The sequence below is a fragment of the Nerophis ophidion genome, linkage group LG08 (genome assembly GCF_033978795.1).
Source record: "Nerophis ophidion isolate RoL-2023_Sa linkage group LG08, RoL_Noph_v1.0, whole genome shotgun sequence".
NCBI lineage: Eukaryota > Metazoa > Chordata > Actinopteri > Syngnathiformes > Syngnathidae > Nerophis > Nerophis ophidion.
In genome coordinates, this window is record NC_084618.1 from 36,239,503 (window position 1) to 36,257,798 (window position 18,296).

Genomic DNA, 18,296 nt, shown 5'->3' on the forward strand with positions numbered 1-18,296 from the left:
GGGTCCAGACAGATTTGTTTTTTGTATTTTTAGTCCGATATGGCTTTTTCAACGTTTTGGATTGCCGACCCTGGTTTAGCGTATGTGTGTGCACGGCACAAAGAGACTTGTGATGACGTCACTGTTGTGCCCTGTCATCTCTAAAGCTAAACAACACTGCCCTGCTTACTATACACCAGGGGTGTCAAACTCAAATAAAGAGTGGGCCAAAATTCTAAACTGAACAAAGCCGCGGGCCAAAGTTGAACAACTTAACCTTTTAATAGGGACCCAAACAAGTTCTGCATTGAAAATTGAACATATAGTGACATGTGAAATCGAGGTTTGTTGGTAGCGGGGGTGTATATTGTAGTGTCCCAGAAGAGTTAGTGCTGCAAGGGTTTCTGGGTATTTGTTCTGTTGTGTTGATGTTGTGTTACAGTGCGGATGTTCTCCCGAAATGTGTTTGTCATTCTTGTTTGGTGTGGGTTCACAGTGTGGTGCATATTTGTAACCGTGTTAACGTTGTTTATAAGGCCACCCTCAGTGTTACCTGTATGACTGTTGACCAAGTATGGCTTGCATTCACTTGTGTGTGTGTGTGTAGAATCCGCATATATTACGTGACTGGGCCGGCACGCTGATTGTATGGCGGAAAAGCGGACATGATAACAGGTTGTAGAGGACGCTAAAAGCAGGACCTTTAAAGCACGCCGCCGATATTGTTGTCTGAGTGGAAATTGGGAGATATTCGGGAGTCTCCTGGGAAAATTGCGAGGGTTGGCAAGTATTAGAATTAGCGGTGAATGCACCGCCGCTGTACAATACCGGCGGGCCAGCTCTAATGTTAATTTAATATTGTCTCAAGGGCCAAAATAAATTATATGGTGGGCCAAATTTGGCCCGCAGGCCAGAGTTTGACACCCAAACTATACACCATATATAAGGACTTACTAAATGTTTGAACGTAAATATGCTGCTATTTTCACTCAACAATAATAAAAAAGACACATCAAAATGGGCTTTACATCACTATGCCAGCACTATCGTGACATTCAGCAGTTTTGTATACGAACCTCCACCTGATGAGACAACTTTGACAAGCAAGTTTTTTTGGTGTGTGTCACAAGAAAGGTGCAACATTATCTACGACAGGTCATTAAGTTAACTTGTGTGTCTTGGTTCCATTTGCGTAGATGGAGCCGGGCACGTAAAATGCAACCGAGCAACTGTAATATATAACTGTATCGATTATTAAAGCTTTATAATTTCACAACAGTTTTGCAGCGGCACATGCATGACCGCGTTCATTATAGAGGCACTTAAACATGCAAAAGGGTTTCCTTAGTGTACATAGTGTATATACCCCCACACCCCCATTTTTTGTATATTTTGTTTTTCAAATCACCTGACATGTATTTATCCATTTTTAATGTATTTTTTATATACATGTTACATGTGATACATCTTTTATTATTGAATGTATCAAATGTGATGAATATTTAATGGACCACAATGGAAACAAGCCTTTTGGCTTTTTTTTTTTTTTTTTTGCCATCCTTTCACCTTTTTAAAGCATTACATGGATTCAATTCTTTAAGATGTCAATAAATGCTCAATCAATCAATCAATCAAAGTGTGTGCTGATCTTAGAAATAATGTACACTTCATTGCACATGTAATATCTCACCATGTTACAGAATATTTCTTTGAGTTTTGGGTTTCAGCAGCACAGGCGTGCATGCAAGCTTTAAAGCAGGGGTCACCAACGTGGTGCCCGCGGGCACCAGGTAGCCCGTAAGGACCAGATAAGTAACCCGCTGGTCTGTTCTAAAATAGCTTAAATAGCAGCACTTACCAGTGAGCTGCCTCTATTTTTTAAATTGTATTTATTTACTAGCAAGCTGGTCTCGCTTTGCTCGACATTTTTAATTCTAAGAGAGACCAAACTCAAATAGAATTTGAAAATCCAATAAAAAGTTTTAAAAACTTGGTCTTCACTTGTTTAAATGATTTCCTTTTTTTTTACTTTGCTTCTTATAACTTTCAGAAAGAACATTTTTGAGAAAAAATACAACCTTAAAAATTATTTTAGGATTTTCAAACACATATACTGTACCTTTTTACCTATTAAATTCCTTCCTCTTCTTTCCTGACAATTTAAATCAATATTCAAGTTTTTTTTTTTTTATTGTAAAGAATAATAAATACATTTTAATTTAATTCTTCATTTTAGCTGATGTTTTTTTGACAAAGAATATTTGTGAAATATTTCTTCAAACTTATTATGATTAAAATTAAAAAAAAAATGATTTTGGCAAATCTAGAAAATCTGTAGAATGTCTTTTAAAATTTTTGGTTCTGGAAAATCTAGACAAAATAATGATTTGTCTTTGTTAGAAATATAGCTTGGTCCAATTTGTTTTATGTTATAACTAAAGAGCAGATTGGATTTTAACCTATTTAAAACATGTCATCAAAATTCAAAAATTAATCCTAATCAGGAAAAATGACAAATGATTTTCCATAAATTCTTTTTTACATTTTTTAAAAAAGATTCAAATTAGCTAGTTTTTCTCTTCATTTTTTTCAGATGAATTTTGAATTTTAAAGAGTCGAAATTGAAGATAAACTATGTTTCAAAATTTGATTTTCATTTTTTTCGTGTTTTCTCCTCTGTTAAACCGTTCAATTAAGTGTTTTTTTCATCATTTATTCTCTACAAAAAACCTTCCGTAAAAGGAAAAAAAATGTATGACAGAATGACAGACAGAAATACCCATTTTTTTTAATATATATATACATGTATTTATTAAAGGTAAATTGAGCAAATTGGCCATTTCTGGCAATTTATTTAAGTGTGTATCAAACTGGTAGCCCTTCGCATTAATCACTACCCAAGAAGTAGGTCTTGGTTTCAAAATGGTTGGTGACCCCTGCTTTACACACTCGAAACAAAAACATAGATAATGTTCGCAGGGCTCTTGTGTACATGCAGGCTGGTTTTAAAGATAACGTACATGTCATTGTACGTTTAGTATATCAAAATAAACTTTATATTAATGTAGTTATGCCTCAAAGTCAGGCTTCTGATTGTACAAAATGTGCATGACAGCAGGTGTCTGCCTTTGTGTGACAGAGACAGTTTCGAAACCACACTTGTGTGGATGGAGATGGTTTTAACATAGGATATGCGTTTTTGAAACTCTACGTCAGGGGTTCCCAAACTACGGCCTGGGGGCCAGATACGGCCCGCCAGCATCCAAAATCCGGCCCGCGGGTACGCCTGATTAAAAAAATAAAAAAGTTTCATTTATTATTATTTTTTTATCATTAATATTATTTTTAATCTGTCCTTTCTAGCCCATCCATCAATCCATTTTCTACCACTTCTTACTCTCAGGGTCTCCTAGCCGCGCAGGAAAATCATATTGTCTAAAAATGCATTTTCCAATCGATGTCATCACGTACACGCCCTTTCAGTCAATTAGTGCACGAGGGGAAAAAAATGGCAAAATCGTTGGGACAACGTGATATACCGTATTTTCTTGAATACGTTAAGAGGGGAGGAGTATATTTACAGCTACAATCCACCAAGTCAAGTATTTCATATATATATATATATTTATATATATATATATATATATATATATATATATATATATATATATATATATATATATATATATATATACACATACATATACTGTATGAATAAAATAAATACTGGAATTTCAGTGTTCACTTATTTACACATATAACACTCATCTACTCATTGTTGAGTTAAGGGTTGAATTGTCCATCCTTGTTCTATTCTCTGTCACTGTGTATATATATATATATATATATATATATATATATATATATATATATATATATATACACTGTAGGAATAAAATAAATACTTGAATTTCAGTGTTCACTTATTTACACATATACACACACATAACACTCATCTACTCATTGTTGAGTTAAGGGTTGAATCGTCCTTCCTTGTTCTATTCTTTGTCACTATTTTTCTAACCATATGCATGTACAGTAGATGGCAGTATTGTCCTGTTTAAGGGTGTCACAACATTGCTCTTTACGGCAGACAAACTGCTTTACGGTAGACGAAAACATTGACTGCTGTTGTTGTGTGTTGTTACCGTGCTGGGAGGTTGTTAATTAAACTGCCTAACAATAAGCCCACATAAGAAACCAAGAAATCGCCCTCGATCATTCTACAGTTATAACGTCATTGGGCAGACACGCTGTTTATATTGTGGGAAAGTGGACGTGAAAACATACTGTCCTCGCTCAGGTCCGCATGGAGCTGGAAGGGGCGTGGCCTCCAGCTCCGCCTGAATTTCGGGAGAGGCCCTGAATTTTGGGAGTCTCCCGGAAAATCCCGGAGGGTTGGCAAGTATGCGTCGCGTTCATATTTCAATGTTTGTTGCATTTTTGTTGCGTTTCACTTGATTGTAAAATGTGTCGATCGAAAGGGGGTGTGACATTCATATTTTGTCAATATTCAGTGTTTTATCATTCATAGAAAAATGTAAAATTCCATTACGTTTTTTCAAGGCGGTCTGTCATAACGTTTTAGCATTCAAACAGACATTATTGCAAGGTTTTGTATTAGTGTTCCTAGAAATAAATATACTGTCCCCCCAGACACATTTTTTTTCTCTGAATGTGGCCCCCGAGACAAAATAATTGCCAAGGCCTGATATAGCACTACCCAGGATGAAAGCGACCACATATACAACTCTGATTGAGAGTTAGGTCGAGGAGTGTTAGGCAATGAGCTAAAATGCTGTCAACTCATAGTTCAGCGCGGCTCTTAAAGGGAAACTGCACGTTTTTTGTAATTCACAATCCTAGACAAGAAAATATATGTTTTTACTTTTTTTTAATGCATTCTAAATAATAAAAATTTTAATTTAAAATATGCTTACAATAGAGCGTATAGAAGTTGCTATATTTTGCATACAAAGCGCTCAAAGAAACATCCAAACACTTCCATCGAGGTTTTATTTACATATATGTAATGTAGTAACGGTTACATTTCATAATAACATTTAATATTTATGTATTTTGCTAATTTTAAGCATACACAGCACATTGATTTCAAAAATGCATCAAAAAATTAGCTTTTTCCTACAACCTCACTGATTTTTACTCACTGAAGACTTTTTGAGAGCCAGCAAGTGTCACTTACTGTATAATTCATTGTGATGCCGACTGCTATAATGTTGATATATTCCTATTTAGATGAAGAATGAATTAAAAAAAAAATTGGGGTGGGGTGAAACCAAGCAGTGAAAAAAGTCTTTCTCGCCATTTCTGGGTCTTGGATGTCAAAGTCGACATACTTGTCAGATTATGTCCTCATCCTTCTACTAGACATTATTCATGAAATAACTAGAAATAACTAGTTAAAATTGTCTTTGATCACGGCGCCACTATGGATAGTTTGTCTGTGTTAGGGCTTATAATAACAATATCACCAATACTTGGTTAATATTCAAGTCACGAAATGTAAATGGAGTATTGTTGGCGCTTTTTGGGTGGTTATTTTTATGGGAGGAAAAAAGGACTTCCCATTGACTCTGGTGTAGGCAGACTTTTTGTTACGCCTCTGTGGCATGATGCTGCCGGGTTGATTCCCTCGCGGATGCGTCGAACGATATCACAGCAAAGGTAAGGTTTAACTATTTATTTGAATAACAAAAGGAGCTATGAAACAAAAAAAACACTGAAGCTACGCAAAAGGCAAACAAAAGATGCTAGCGTGTGAGCTATTAAGTACAAACAGACTAACACTTGGCGCGAAGGCACAAAATGTAAAACAAATAGAATTAGCATGAGAGCTAAGAATAGCAGGTGGCTTAGCATATGAGCTAGCGAGAAAGTACATACAGTCGTAACGTTGCGTGAAAGCAAGCTAGAGTCCCAGAAAGAATAAACAGAAAAGGCTGGCTTATAAAGGGAAGGTGATTAACAGAGACAGGTGTGCAGGGACCGGGAGTAGCAGCTGAAACTAATAGGTAACCATGGTGATGGACTAAACGGGAAATAAATGGGTCGGACGGAGAATGAAAACACAGATGGAAAAATAAACAATAACATGTGAAGATCCTAGTAACGGATCGCAACACTTTTATTTACATTTATTTACGATTTAGAATTTTTTCCAAAAAATACATACATTATCTGGTCTCTCATAATGATTGTGAGTGATTGGCAACAATTTTTATTTTGATTTTAATTTGCAGTTCCCCTTTAAGGCGCCGCTGAGTGGCATACTGGTGTGCAGTTCCCCTTTAAGGCGCCGCTGAGTGGCATACTGGTGCATACAACATACTGGTGCACGTGGCGCTCATTACACAGAGAAAGGCAAAGCAGATGATGATGATGAAGAGGGGGTCTTACTGCACAGGTTGTCGCCAGTTGCACATGTGTCACTGGAATTTGTTGAGTTGTTGGCCATGCTGGAGTGGACGACAAGACATGTTAACAATTGTCAAAAAATAAAATCCCATGGCCTTAACATCAAGTTCAGCAGGATATATTTTTAATATGTTTGAAGGCTGTATTTATACTTTTCATTTTATAAATTTCATATGGTATTGTTTTCATAATTTGTTTTAAGTTACAATTAATTTTTCCGGGACCCTGTTCTACCCTTCTACACTACACATTTTTTTAATGTTTGTACAGCACTTTGGACAACTGGGGTTATTGTTGAATGTGCGAGATAAATAAATAACATTAACAATGTCAGTGACTTAGATTACTAAACAAGACTAAACAGCAAAAAGCAGTAGTAAAAGTATTTAAAACAGCAGCTAATGACAAAAGTGCTGAACAAAAGGAGTAAAAAAAAAGTCAAAAGATAATAAATGGTAAGATTTTTTTGGAACATGCATAACAAGGTCACATTCAAGTACATCGTGTTGACAGCTACACTGTTCAACACGTCTGAAATGGAATAGTAAGAAGCAAGTCTGATTTAATCCTAATACTAGCCGTTTTCCATGTACTGTAAAAAAAAAAAAGTCAGTAGATTCCACGGAAAAATACTGGCAGCTCAGTCGCCAGAATTTTACCATAAAAATAAAAGTAGTACAATTTCTCCTTTTACATTAATGCAATGTCAAAGCAAAGTCTGTAGATTTTATGGAGACAAAAAAATGACAGTCGAGTTGCCAGCATTTTACTGTAAAAAAAAACTAGTACCATTTTTCAATTTACAGTAATGCATTGTAAAAAAAAAAAAAACACCATACATTTTACAGTACAAAACTGGGATCTTAAGTGCCAGAATTTGAGGCTGCTGTAAAATAAAAGTGGTATTATTTTGGCATTTACAATAATGCGCTTAAAACGTCAATACATTTTATCGTGAAAAAAATAAATCAATAAAATAACTGGCAGCCCAGCTGCTGCAATTTTTCTGTGAAAATTTGTTTTTCTATTTACAGTAATGCACTTTCACAGTTGAAAAAACTGTCAGCTCATTCACCAGAATTTTTCTGTAAGAATAAAGATTATTTACATTGTATTATTTACATTTTCTTATTTGCTTTTTACACTGATTACTGATTACTGATTGTTTTTACCATAGTTTTTTTGTATAGTTTGTTCACTTCCTGTTTCAAACTAGTTTTAGTACTTGTTAAAAAACTTGGCTCTCCTAGTACAACCATTAAATACAGTAGCATAGTAGGCTTACAGTAAGTATTCATTAAAACAAAGCAGATGTTTCAATTAACAATTATATTTAAAATTTTTGGCCACTACAACATTACACTCAGATTGAACAGTAACATTGTGTTTGAATATATTAATTAAACACTGTACTTTGATCAAATGAGCCTTTGGCATACCAGATGGAGACCCCGTACCACAGTTTGAGAATCCCTGATATAGTTTGTGGATAGCTTCCTCAGTAAATAAGAACTAATTAATTAATTATTAAATGAATAAGGAATAAATTAGACAAAAAAAATGTCTGGTAATAGGGGTATAAAATATATGATAGTACTATCTTAAAAAGTAATTAGCAAAGACCGGAGTAAAACTAATAAATATTGTCTATTGCAAGGGTTTTAAACACGCGGCCCACGAGACGTTATGTTGCAGCCCCCACCTTAATATGAAAGTTTAATGTTAGTGCGGCCTGCAATTTTATATGAATGGCGCTTGACAGCGTTGTGTTATTTAGGTCGAAAATGGCTCTTTCATCGTTCTGGGTTGCCTACCCCTGCATTAGTGGAAAAGCAGCAAATGAATGAAAGTAACAGAGACGTTGCCATGGAGAGGAAGGTTTTTTTTTACGTGCCTAGCTACAGTCACACCGCGACACCTGTCCGTCAGTAATAACAATCCTCGATAACCTGGACCAATTCAAACCATTATTTGATTTCTTTATTGTATAATTTGCATTGCCTCACACGATGAACACTACATATATTTCTATATGATGCCGGAAAGCACTCCCGGGGCCGTCACTTTTTTGCACTCAAAATATTATCCGCCGACCGCCGTGTTGCTGTAGTGAGGAAAAGCTGAACGACACACATTGCGTAAATAACATTAATGCTGAGGAGTATGCAAAACATTTTTTAAGAAATCTTTTCTTGCGGCCCAGCCTCATCCAGACTCTGCATCCAGTGGCCCCCAGGTAAATTGAGTTTGAGACCCCTGGTCTATTGATAAGATAAATATAGAATATGTTACGTGTTATAAATAAGCACTGACGTTCAGCATTATTTTATCATACGCTTGTACCATTTTTGAATGGTCTCGTAATAGTACATTGTTTGATTTACTGACTTCATTGTGTCCCATATTTTAATTGCACATACAGGTGTGCTAAAGGTTTTTAGTGTTGTGCGTGCCTACAACAAACGTTTTCAATTTAAAGGGAAGACGTGTACAAAAATAAAAAAAAGGTACAGGACTCAAAAATGAATACAAATTAAAATATTCTTCATGTCTCATACTAGTTCAAAAGCCGAGCGTAACAGGGGAGTCTGCAAAGGATAGAAAAGTGGAGAATCATCGCAAAAAGGAAATGTTCAATGGTTCCTTTCTAACCCTAATCAGTGCCCTGGGACAACACAACATGCCTCACTCTAACATTACGACACAAGAAAGTTTGTTAATGTAATCTTTTACAGGCATTTGTTAAACCTTTAGCCTTGCCTCCTGCAATGTAAAGTGGGGCAAAAAAGCATTTAGTCAGCCACCAATTGTACAAGTTCTCCCACTTAAAATGATGACAGAGGTCTGTAATTTTCATCATAGGTACACTTCAACTGTGAGAGACAGAATGTGAAAAAAATCCAGGAATTCACATTGTAGGAATTCTAAATAATTCATTTGTAAATGATGGTGGAAAATAAGTATTTGGTCAACCATTCAAAGCTCTCACTGATGGAAGGAGGTTTGGGCTCAAAATCTCACAATACACGGCCCCATTCATTCTTTCCTTAACACGGATCAATCGTCCTGTCCCCTTAGCAGAAAAACAGCCCCAAAGCATGATGTTTCCACCTCCATGCTTCACAGTAGATATGGTGTTCTTGGGATGCAACTCAGTATTCTTCTTCCTCCAAATACGACGAGTTGAGTTTATACCAAAAAGTTCTATGTTGGTTTCATCTGACCACATGACATTCTCCCAATCCTCTGTTGTATCATCCATGTATCCATTTTGGTATAAACTCAAGTCGTCGTGTTTGGAGGAAGAAGAATACTGAGTTGCATCCTGAGAACACCATACCTACTGTGAAGCATGGGGGCGGAAACATCATGCTTTGGGGCTGTTTTTCTGCTAAGGGGGACAGGACTATTGATCCGTGTTAAGGAAAGAATGAATGGGGCCATGTATCGTGAGATTTTAAGTCAAAAGCTCCTTCCAAGTATTTGGTTGACCAAATACTTATTTTCCACCACAATTTACCAATAAATTCTTTAAAATTCCTACAATGTGAATTCCTGGATTTTTTTTTCACATTCTGTCTCTCACAGTTGAAGTGTACCTATGATGAAAATTACAGACCTCTGTCATTATTTTAAGTGGGAGAACTTGCACAATCGGTGGCTGACTAAATACTCTTTTGCCCCACTGTATTTACCACGATGCATTTATGTTGACATAAATACTGACACATTTCTTCCTTACTAGTTTCCTCAATGGATGTGACGGAACCAGTTTGCCTGCCGCCTTCTCTCACATTCATGAGTGTATGAGCTTACACAACAAGAGTCGAGGCGTGCGACACACATGAAAGCACACGCACGACGAAACTAAACCCCTCGTTGAAAGCAGCGAGACACAACAAAGTCAAGCATTATGTCCCTCGTCCCGCGATGTTGCTCAAACGAGGGTGTCCAAAGTGAGGCCCGGGTGCCATTTTAGGGCAGAAAAAAAAACATAATGACCAATATCTGAAGCAAATAACTTGAATTGTCTCAGTCCATCCTAGTCCATCAGTTATCCGGGAAAACATGACCTTGCTGTGCTTAATCATCAGGTGAGGTAGAGTGTGGAAGAAGACATAATAATGACACATTAATAGGGGTGAACAAGAGCTCGCCATCTTACCTGTGCGCCCACTCAGGTGTCAAACATCGTTGTCTGTCCTCACACCGGCATGTATTGTCACTGTGCTTGGCCACACCCCCCCTCATCAGCTGAAGACCGAGTCGACTGCTGATTGTTTGGCCGCGTGGTCATGTGACCTTTTGAGTCACGACACACCCGAGGCAGCAGTATCACCTCAGGCCGGTTCCACCACATGCTGGGATTGATTGAGTGAAGTCCGGTGAGTCAGCCAAAAAGGTGACGGCTCTCTTGAGCAAGGCAGTATGGGTGACAGTTCTGTTTAGAAGCCGGAAAAAAAAGAAAAAAAATGTCCAGCTAATATTGTGACAGTGGGCGGAGCCACGATCAACTACTGGAACAAGATGACAGCATTCAGATGTATTACCCACTCAGTGTGTGTGCGTGCGTGTGTCCGGTCACATTGAGGCGGTCAGTGCTGAGGTTTATTTTAGACTCAGTGACGGCGTTTCAATGGCTGCAGATGCATCCGACTGGAAGGGTCTGAGATACAAACCAACGCTGGTCAGTGTTGTTGTTCTTGCCATTGTTGCCAAGATGTGGCGCCATGTTGGAAACCATCCTTTGTATATAGTTGAGCAAAAGCTGCATGTCACACTTGCACGGCACTCCTGCGCTTGCAAAAATATTGAGCCTGTTTGACTTGTTGCTCTGTGCATGTGTGTGTGTGTGTGTGCGTGTGTGTGTGTGTGTGTGTGTGTGTGTGTGTGTGAGTGTGTGTTCTGGCAATGCCTACTTAATCGGGACATCGCTCTGTTTACACAGTCACCTTTAGGGGACCTCTGACGGTATGGGGACAAAAAAAAAAAAACAGGTCGTCTAAAGCAGTGGTTCGCAACCTTTTTTCAGTGATGTACCCCCTGTGAACATTTTCTTAATTCAAGTACCCCCTAATCAGAGCAAAGCATTTTTGGTTGAAAAAAAGAGATAAAGAAGTAAAATACAGCACTATGTCATCAGTTTTTGATTTATTAAATTGTATAACAGTGCAAAATATTGTTCATTTGTAGTGGTCTTTCTTGAAGTATTTGGAAAATAAGATATAAAAATAAGTAAAAACTTCTTGAAAAATAAACAAATGATTCAATTATAAATAAATATTTCTACACATAGAAGTAATCATCAACTTAAATTGCCCTCTTTGGGGATTGTAATAGAGATCCATCTGGATTCATCAACTTAATTCTAAATATTTCTTCACAAAAAAATAAATCTGTAACATCAATATTTATGGAACATGTCCACAAAAAATCTAGCTGTCAACACTGAATATTGCATTGTTGCATTTCTTTCCACAGTTTATGAACTTACATTCATATTTTGTTGAAGTATTGCTCAATAAATATATTTATAAAGGATTTTTGAATTGTTGCAATTTTTAGACTATTCAAAAAAAAAACTCACGTACCCCTTGGCATACCTTCAAGTACCCCCAGGGGTACGCGTACCCCCATTTGAGAACCACTGCCCTAAAGGGAAACCTTTTTAAATGATTCTGAGGATCATGTCATATTTAATGTGAACTTTTTTTTTTTTAATGGTCCTCAGTAGTCATGTACAAATTTGTGTGAATTATGAAAAAGTATTTAAATTTGGTCCCCATGAACCATATTCATTATTTTTCCCCAGGGTCCCCAGTAAGAATGATCAGCACATTACTTCATCAATCCGGAGATTTAAAGACCTCTATGAGCTAACTGGGCAGTGGCCATTTTACCTTGTTTTGTTATGCCTCCACAACCTGCAGAAAGGGTGGTCCCCACAACTGATGATCAAAAATCTTGGTCCCATTTCCAAATGATTACCAGAATATGTGTGTGTGTGTGTGTGTGTGCGTGCGTGCGTGCGTGCGTGTGTGTGTGTGTGTGTGTGTGTGTGTGTGTTCGGGCAATGCCTACTTAATGGGGACATCGCTCTGTTTACACATTCACCTTTAGGGGACCTCTGATGGTATGGGGACAAAAAAAAAGGTCCCCTAAAGGGAAACCTTTTCAAATGATTCTGAGGATCACGTCATATTTAATGTGTGTGTGTGTGTGTGTGTGTGTGTGTGTGTGTGTGTGTGTGTGTGTGTGTGCGTGCGTGCGTGCGTGCGTGCGTGCGTGTGTGTGTGTGTGTACTCCGGCCCATCTTAAGGTCTTACATATCCACATGACACACGCACACACAGTCTAGTTGTTTCCTTCTGTGGCCTCCTCCAGCTGCACCTTGTTTCCTCTTCAGACTTGCTGCAATGAATTGTGGGTCATGTCCTAATGGCCCTCACATAGTCATGTGAGTAAGATGCTATGTCAGGTCTCTGACAACATCTGGATTAGCAGACACATGTAGATGGGTCACCATTGAGACATCATCTAAAGCCAAGTCGTGGCACTCCATGACCGCGCAGCTGTCCTGAGGTCAATTTGCAAGCCGCACGGCAGTAGTGGACGGGGGAGAAGATGAAACACGATGAGGCCGGTAAAGGTTCGCCAGCAATATTGGATCACACCCCGACTAAATTTAGCCCCCGCTTCACTTTCATCAAGTCGAGGAAGGAAAGACGAGGAAGACGTTGGCTGGATCACGATCAATATGCTGCAGGGGGAGGAGGTGCACATAATATGTGTATTTCTTTCAGACTAGATATAACGATATAACTACAAAGTATAACTATAAACTAATAACTAATGCTGTTCTTGCTGACTGTGCTCCAATCACATCATTGACCATCATTAAAGGCCTACTGAAATGAGATTTTCTTATTTTAACGGGGATAGCAGGTCCATTCTGTGTGTCATACTTGATCATTTCGCGATATTGCCATATTTTTGCTAAAAGGATTTAGTAGAGAGCATCGACGATAAAGTTCGCAACTTTTGGTGCTGATAAAAAAAGCCTTGCCTTTACCCGAAGTCGCAGACGATGACGTCACAAGGGTGAGGGCTCCTCACGTCCTCACATTGTTTATAGTGGGAGCCTCCAGCAGCAAGAGCTATTCGGATCAAGAAAATGACAATTTCCCCATTAATTTGAGCGAGGATGAAAGATTTGTGGATGATGATATTGATAGCGAAGGACTAGAAAAATAAATAAAAATAAAAAATAAAGGCGATTGCATTGGGACGTATTCAGATGTTTTTAGACACATTTACTAGGATCATTCTGGGAAATCCCTTATCTTTCTATTGTGTTGCTAGTGTTTTAATGAGATTAAATAGTACCTTACAGTCGGAGGGGTGTGTCCACGGGTGTCTTGAGGCCAGTCTCTGAGGGAATTAGACGGCAGGTGCATGGACGGCGCAAGCTCAGCTGATCTCCGGTAAGAGGCGACTTTTTACCACAATTTTCTCACCAAAACCTGCCGGTTGACAACTGGTCGGGAACCATGTTGGCTTGACCGCTCTGATCCATAGTAAAGCTTCACCTCCGGGAATTTTAAACAAGGAATCACCATGTGTTTGTGTGGCCAAAGGCTAAAGCTTCCCACCTCCATCTTTCTACTTTGACTTTTCCATTATTAATTGAACAAATTGCAAAAGATTCAGCAACACAGATGTCCACAATACTGTTAACTTGCGCAATGAAAAGAGACGACTTTTAGCCGCAAATGGTGCTGCGCTAATATGTACTCTACAGTCTGTGAAGTCAAGCGCACGCATCATCATTCCGCGACGTTTTTAACAAGAAACTTTGCGGGAAATTTAACATTGCAATTTAGTAAACTAAACCGGCCATATTGGCATGTGTTGCAATGTTAATATTTCATCATTGATATATAAACTATCAGACTGCGTGGTCGGTAGTAGAGGGTTTCAGTAGGCCTTTAAATTCCTCCCTTGGAGCTCTATAGCGAGGACGATCGACTGTTATCTTGTGCTTCTTACATTTCATTACAAGTTATTGCACGAATGGGATGTCACTGATATTCGAACGGATTGTGTGTGAAGTGAATTAATTATATTTATAAAGCGCTTTTCTCTAGTGATTCAAGGCGCTTTACATAGTGAAACCCATTATCTAAGTTACATTTAAACCAGTGTGGGTGGATACTGGGAGCAGGTGGGTAAAGGTTGTCTTGCCCAAGGACACAACGGCAGTAACTAGGATGGCGGAAGCGGGGATCGAACCGCTAACTCTCAAGTTGCTGGCATAGTCACTGTACCAAACGAGCCACGCCAGCCATTACAGTCCATTCCATTCTTGTGTCTACAATTGTTTCACTGGGGTCTTCGACAGCTCTTTAGTCTTTCAAGAGGTAAATAGTTTTTTTATCCATACAATGATATGACATAAGGAAAAACTGGGCTTTGTAGGGGAATTCTCCCTAACAATCCTTATGCGGTCACTTTGCTGAAGCTGCTTCCACATCGTGACAGCACAATCCAACCTTGTGGTGACCTCGCAGTGACTCCCGTCCCCGCTCAGCGACCACAAAGAATTTAGATTTTTTTTCCCTCGTAAGTGCGCTTTCTTTGGTTATATTAAAGAATATTATTTTTACTCACTATCTGTCTCTTGTCTGCTGCATCTTGAGGTCGATCCATTTCCATGCTGTGACATGAATATCAGCCAAGCTAAAGCGACATTGTTAACTTGACTTGTTCACACCGCGCTTCCAACTCCTAGCAAGTAGTCAGTTACTAGCTGGCTTAAACTGCTAATAACATTGGTTGCAACCCACCACGAAATACAAACCCCGTTTCCATATGAGTTGGGAAATTGTGTTAGATGTAAATATAAACGGAATACAATGATTTGCAAATAATTTGTAACCCATATTCAGTTGAATATGCTACAAAGACAACATATTTGATGCAAATAATCATTAACTTTAGAATTTGATGCCAACAACACGTGACAAAGAAGTCGATAAAGGTGGCAATAAATACTGATAATAGGATAGGATATGATAGGTCTTTATTGTCATTGCAACAAGTACAACAAAACTTTGTTTTCAGCACAAAGCTGTTCAAGATTAGACAAACAAACAGTGTACAGGGTTACAGAACAAGAACGCTGATGGGTCGCCATAAGGCGCCCCGTAAAAGATGGGAAAAAGGTCAACGCTGGGGATGGATGAGTAAAAAAATGCAATCCAGACTGGGCTCCTAAGGGGGCCCAGTTCGGAGTGGGAAAAAACCTCCATAGCAAAGCACATACACATATTACAACATACATCTCGAGATATCTAGCAACAGCGGGAAGGTAGTTCAAGGTCATGGTGGTAGGCCGCAGCTCTCAGGCGCTGACCATCCATTCATCACCCCTACGGGATTTGCGTCAAGGGCGCTCCGTCTCGTCCAAAGTCAACAACAACAGGTGTGTGTCCATGAGAGACAAGAAGGGAGTTTGTTGTGTCGCTGCGCTGTCCTTCGGGAGAGTCTCGAAGCCAGGGAAACAATCCCAGTTAGAAGGATTTTGTATGTGAGTGAAAATAAAATTTGCTTTTCACTCTAAATTGTCTATGGCTGGTCCTCAAAAACTGCGGGGTAGACAGTCTGATGTAATCCACAGTTCTTCCCGCATCCTCCAATCATTTGTGGCAGCTTTGGGGTACTTTGAAGACTGCCAGCAACTTCCAATTTGTCGACAAACCAGAGCAACGCTTACTCCAATCAGCAGATGTACTGTTGTCATAATTCCGAATAGGTGGATATCTTCACGTCCTCCACAGAAAAGGGTCGCCAGGCAAGCGGCCCTCCTTCTTCTCCCAAGAGTCCGTCGTGTGTCCAGCAACAACCGCTTCGTCACGACAGCAGGTTCCCCCAAACCCAAGATCTTGTCAATTGAGGCCAGTTAAATAGTTCCAATGTTTAGATTTGGAATGCAGTGCAAAAAGAGGCAACAAGAAAGTTAGGACAAGACAAAACAAAGAAGCAAGCAGGAGAGATAAGGGAGAGGAAAGGGGAGCGTTCACCCTCGGCGAGTGCCAGAGAGAAAAATGTTGATAGAAAAAAATAATGTTGAGGAATGCTCATCAAACACTTCTTTGGAACATCCCACATGTGTGCAGGCTAATTGGGAACAGGTGGGTGCCATGATTGGGTATAAATACAGCTTCCCAAAAAATGCTCAGTCTTTCACAAGAAAGGATGGGGCGAAGTACACCCCTTTGTCCAAAACTGCGGGAGCAAATAGTCATACAGTTTAGGAACAACGTTTCTCAAAGAGCAATTGAGTCCACATCCGAAATTGTTTTTGGAAATATTCGACATTGTGTCATAAGGACCAAAGGGGAAGCGAACCATCCAGACTGTTATTGACGCAAAGTTCAAAAGCCAGCATCTGTGATGGTACGGGGGTGCATTAGTGCCCAAGGCATGGGTAACTTACACATCTGTGAAGGCACCATTAATGCTGAAAGGTACGTACAGGTTTTGGAACAACATATGCTGCCATCTAAGTGCCTGCTTATTTCAGCAAGACAATGCCAAGCCACATTCAGCATGTGTTACAACAGCGTGACTTCGTAAAAACACAGTGGTGAACATGCCCTTACCCAACTACTTTGGCACGTGTTGCAGCCATGACATTCTGAGTTAGTTATTATTGGCCGAAAAAAAATAAAGTCTATGAGTTTGAACATCAAATATCTTGTCTTTGTACTGCATTCAATTGAATATGGGGTAAAAAGGATTTGCAAATCATTGTATTCCGTTTATATTTTCCATCTAACACAATTTCCCAACTCATATGGAAACAGGATTTGTAAAATAAAGAAAACAACGCTTGAGCTGCTCCTTTGAGTCAAGAAAAGTTCATGCTAGGTTGTAAATCATGTATTGTAGAGAGCTGTGGTACCAAAGCCAAACCGTAACAACTTCATACTAGATGGGTCTCAACTAATGGAATACAGTATAAGATCTAACAACATCCAACAAAATTTGAGGAGTGAGGATTATTCGGAATTTACCAGCTCAAGGGGAATACTGTAAACACAAATACATAATACTATAAATATGAGATGTTATTATGAATGTGCATCTTACTACATCGCTTATATACTTGCAGCATGAACTCTTCACACAACCATTTGGGATGTTTTTAGAGTGCCTTATAGGCAGAATACCCAGTATTGTTAGCCGCCTCTGAGTAGCAGTTTTGGACCATTTTGAATGCACAAACAAGGAAAATATATGTGCTCTTGTGTCAAATACGGATTGTGGCTAATGGGTGAAATTACGAAAAAAGCGCAGCTTTCTTTTAACAAAAGTTACACATCCAGTTTGTAAGCATCTTTGAGATCGATCATCTACGTACAGCAGGGAAGGAAATCATATGGCTCCATTGCTGGGTGGATTTTCCGTGAGAGGAAGAGGGAGGTTAATCATTTTGTAATGCATTCTGCTGAAAATGATGGAAAGCGCTACTTTACATAGCAACTGGCGCAGCATTGAAAGTTGGAATTGCCACAAAACACATTTTAAAATATTCAACACTCTAATGCCACCTAGCAGCGAAAGTGGATAGTGATTCCTCAATATGTCACGATTTATGTCTCAGGTAAACTGCGATAAATTGGGCCATATGAATCCCCTTCCTACTATATGCATTGTGTCTTTCTCCGTTGCAATAAGCCTACCATAAAGTTCTGCACTGTTTGTTTATTTGTAAGGTGTAAAATTAGGAAAGGGCAGCACGGTGGAAGAGAGGTTAGTGCGTCTGCCTCACAATACGAAGATCCTGAGTAGTCCTGGGTTCAATCCCGGACTCGGGA

The 18,296-nt window shown here is 38.9% G+C and overlaps 2 protein-coding genes across 6 annotated transcripts in view; one reads left to right on the plus strand and one right to left on the minus strand.

Annotated features, from left to right (window-relative positions):
• Window positions 1–10,789, minus strand: part of styk1a (serine/threonine/tyrosine kinase 1a) — a 32,791-nt gene extending 22,002 nt beyond the window's left edge. Inside the window, exons 1-2 of one of the 5 annotated variants that reach the window (XM_061908441.1) lie at window positions 10,580–10,789; window positions 6,397–6,455 (exon numbers count right to left, since the gene is read on the minus strand). In XM_061908441.1, the coding sequence (XP_061764425.1) occupies window positions 6,397–6,455; window positions 10,580–10,665 (145 nt within the window). In that variant the 5' untranslated portion in view covers window positions 10,666–10,789. Of the gene's footprint in view, window positions 1–6,396; window positions 6,456–10,579 lie in introns of those variants that run through there. The other 4 variants (XM_061908439.1, XM_061908443.1, XM_061908442.1 and 1 more) reach the window with 4 other exon arrangements.
• LOC133557720 (chloride channel protein 1-like) overlaps window positions 10,734–18,296 on the plus strand; it is a 42,713-nt gene continuing 35,150 nt past the window's right edge. Inside the window, exon 1 of the mRNA XM_061908438.1 lies at window positions 10,734–11,101. Within this exon, the coding sequence (XP_061764422.1) occupies window positions 11,051–11,101 (51 nt within the window). The 5' untranslated portion in view covers window positions 10,734–11,050. The remainder of the gene's footprint in view (window positions 11,102–18,296) is intronic.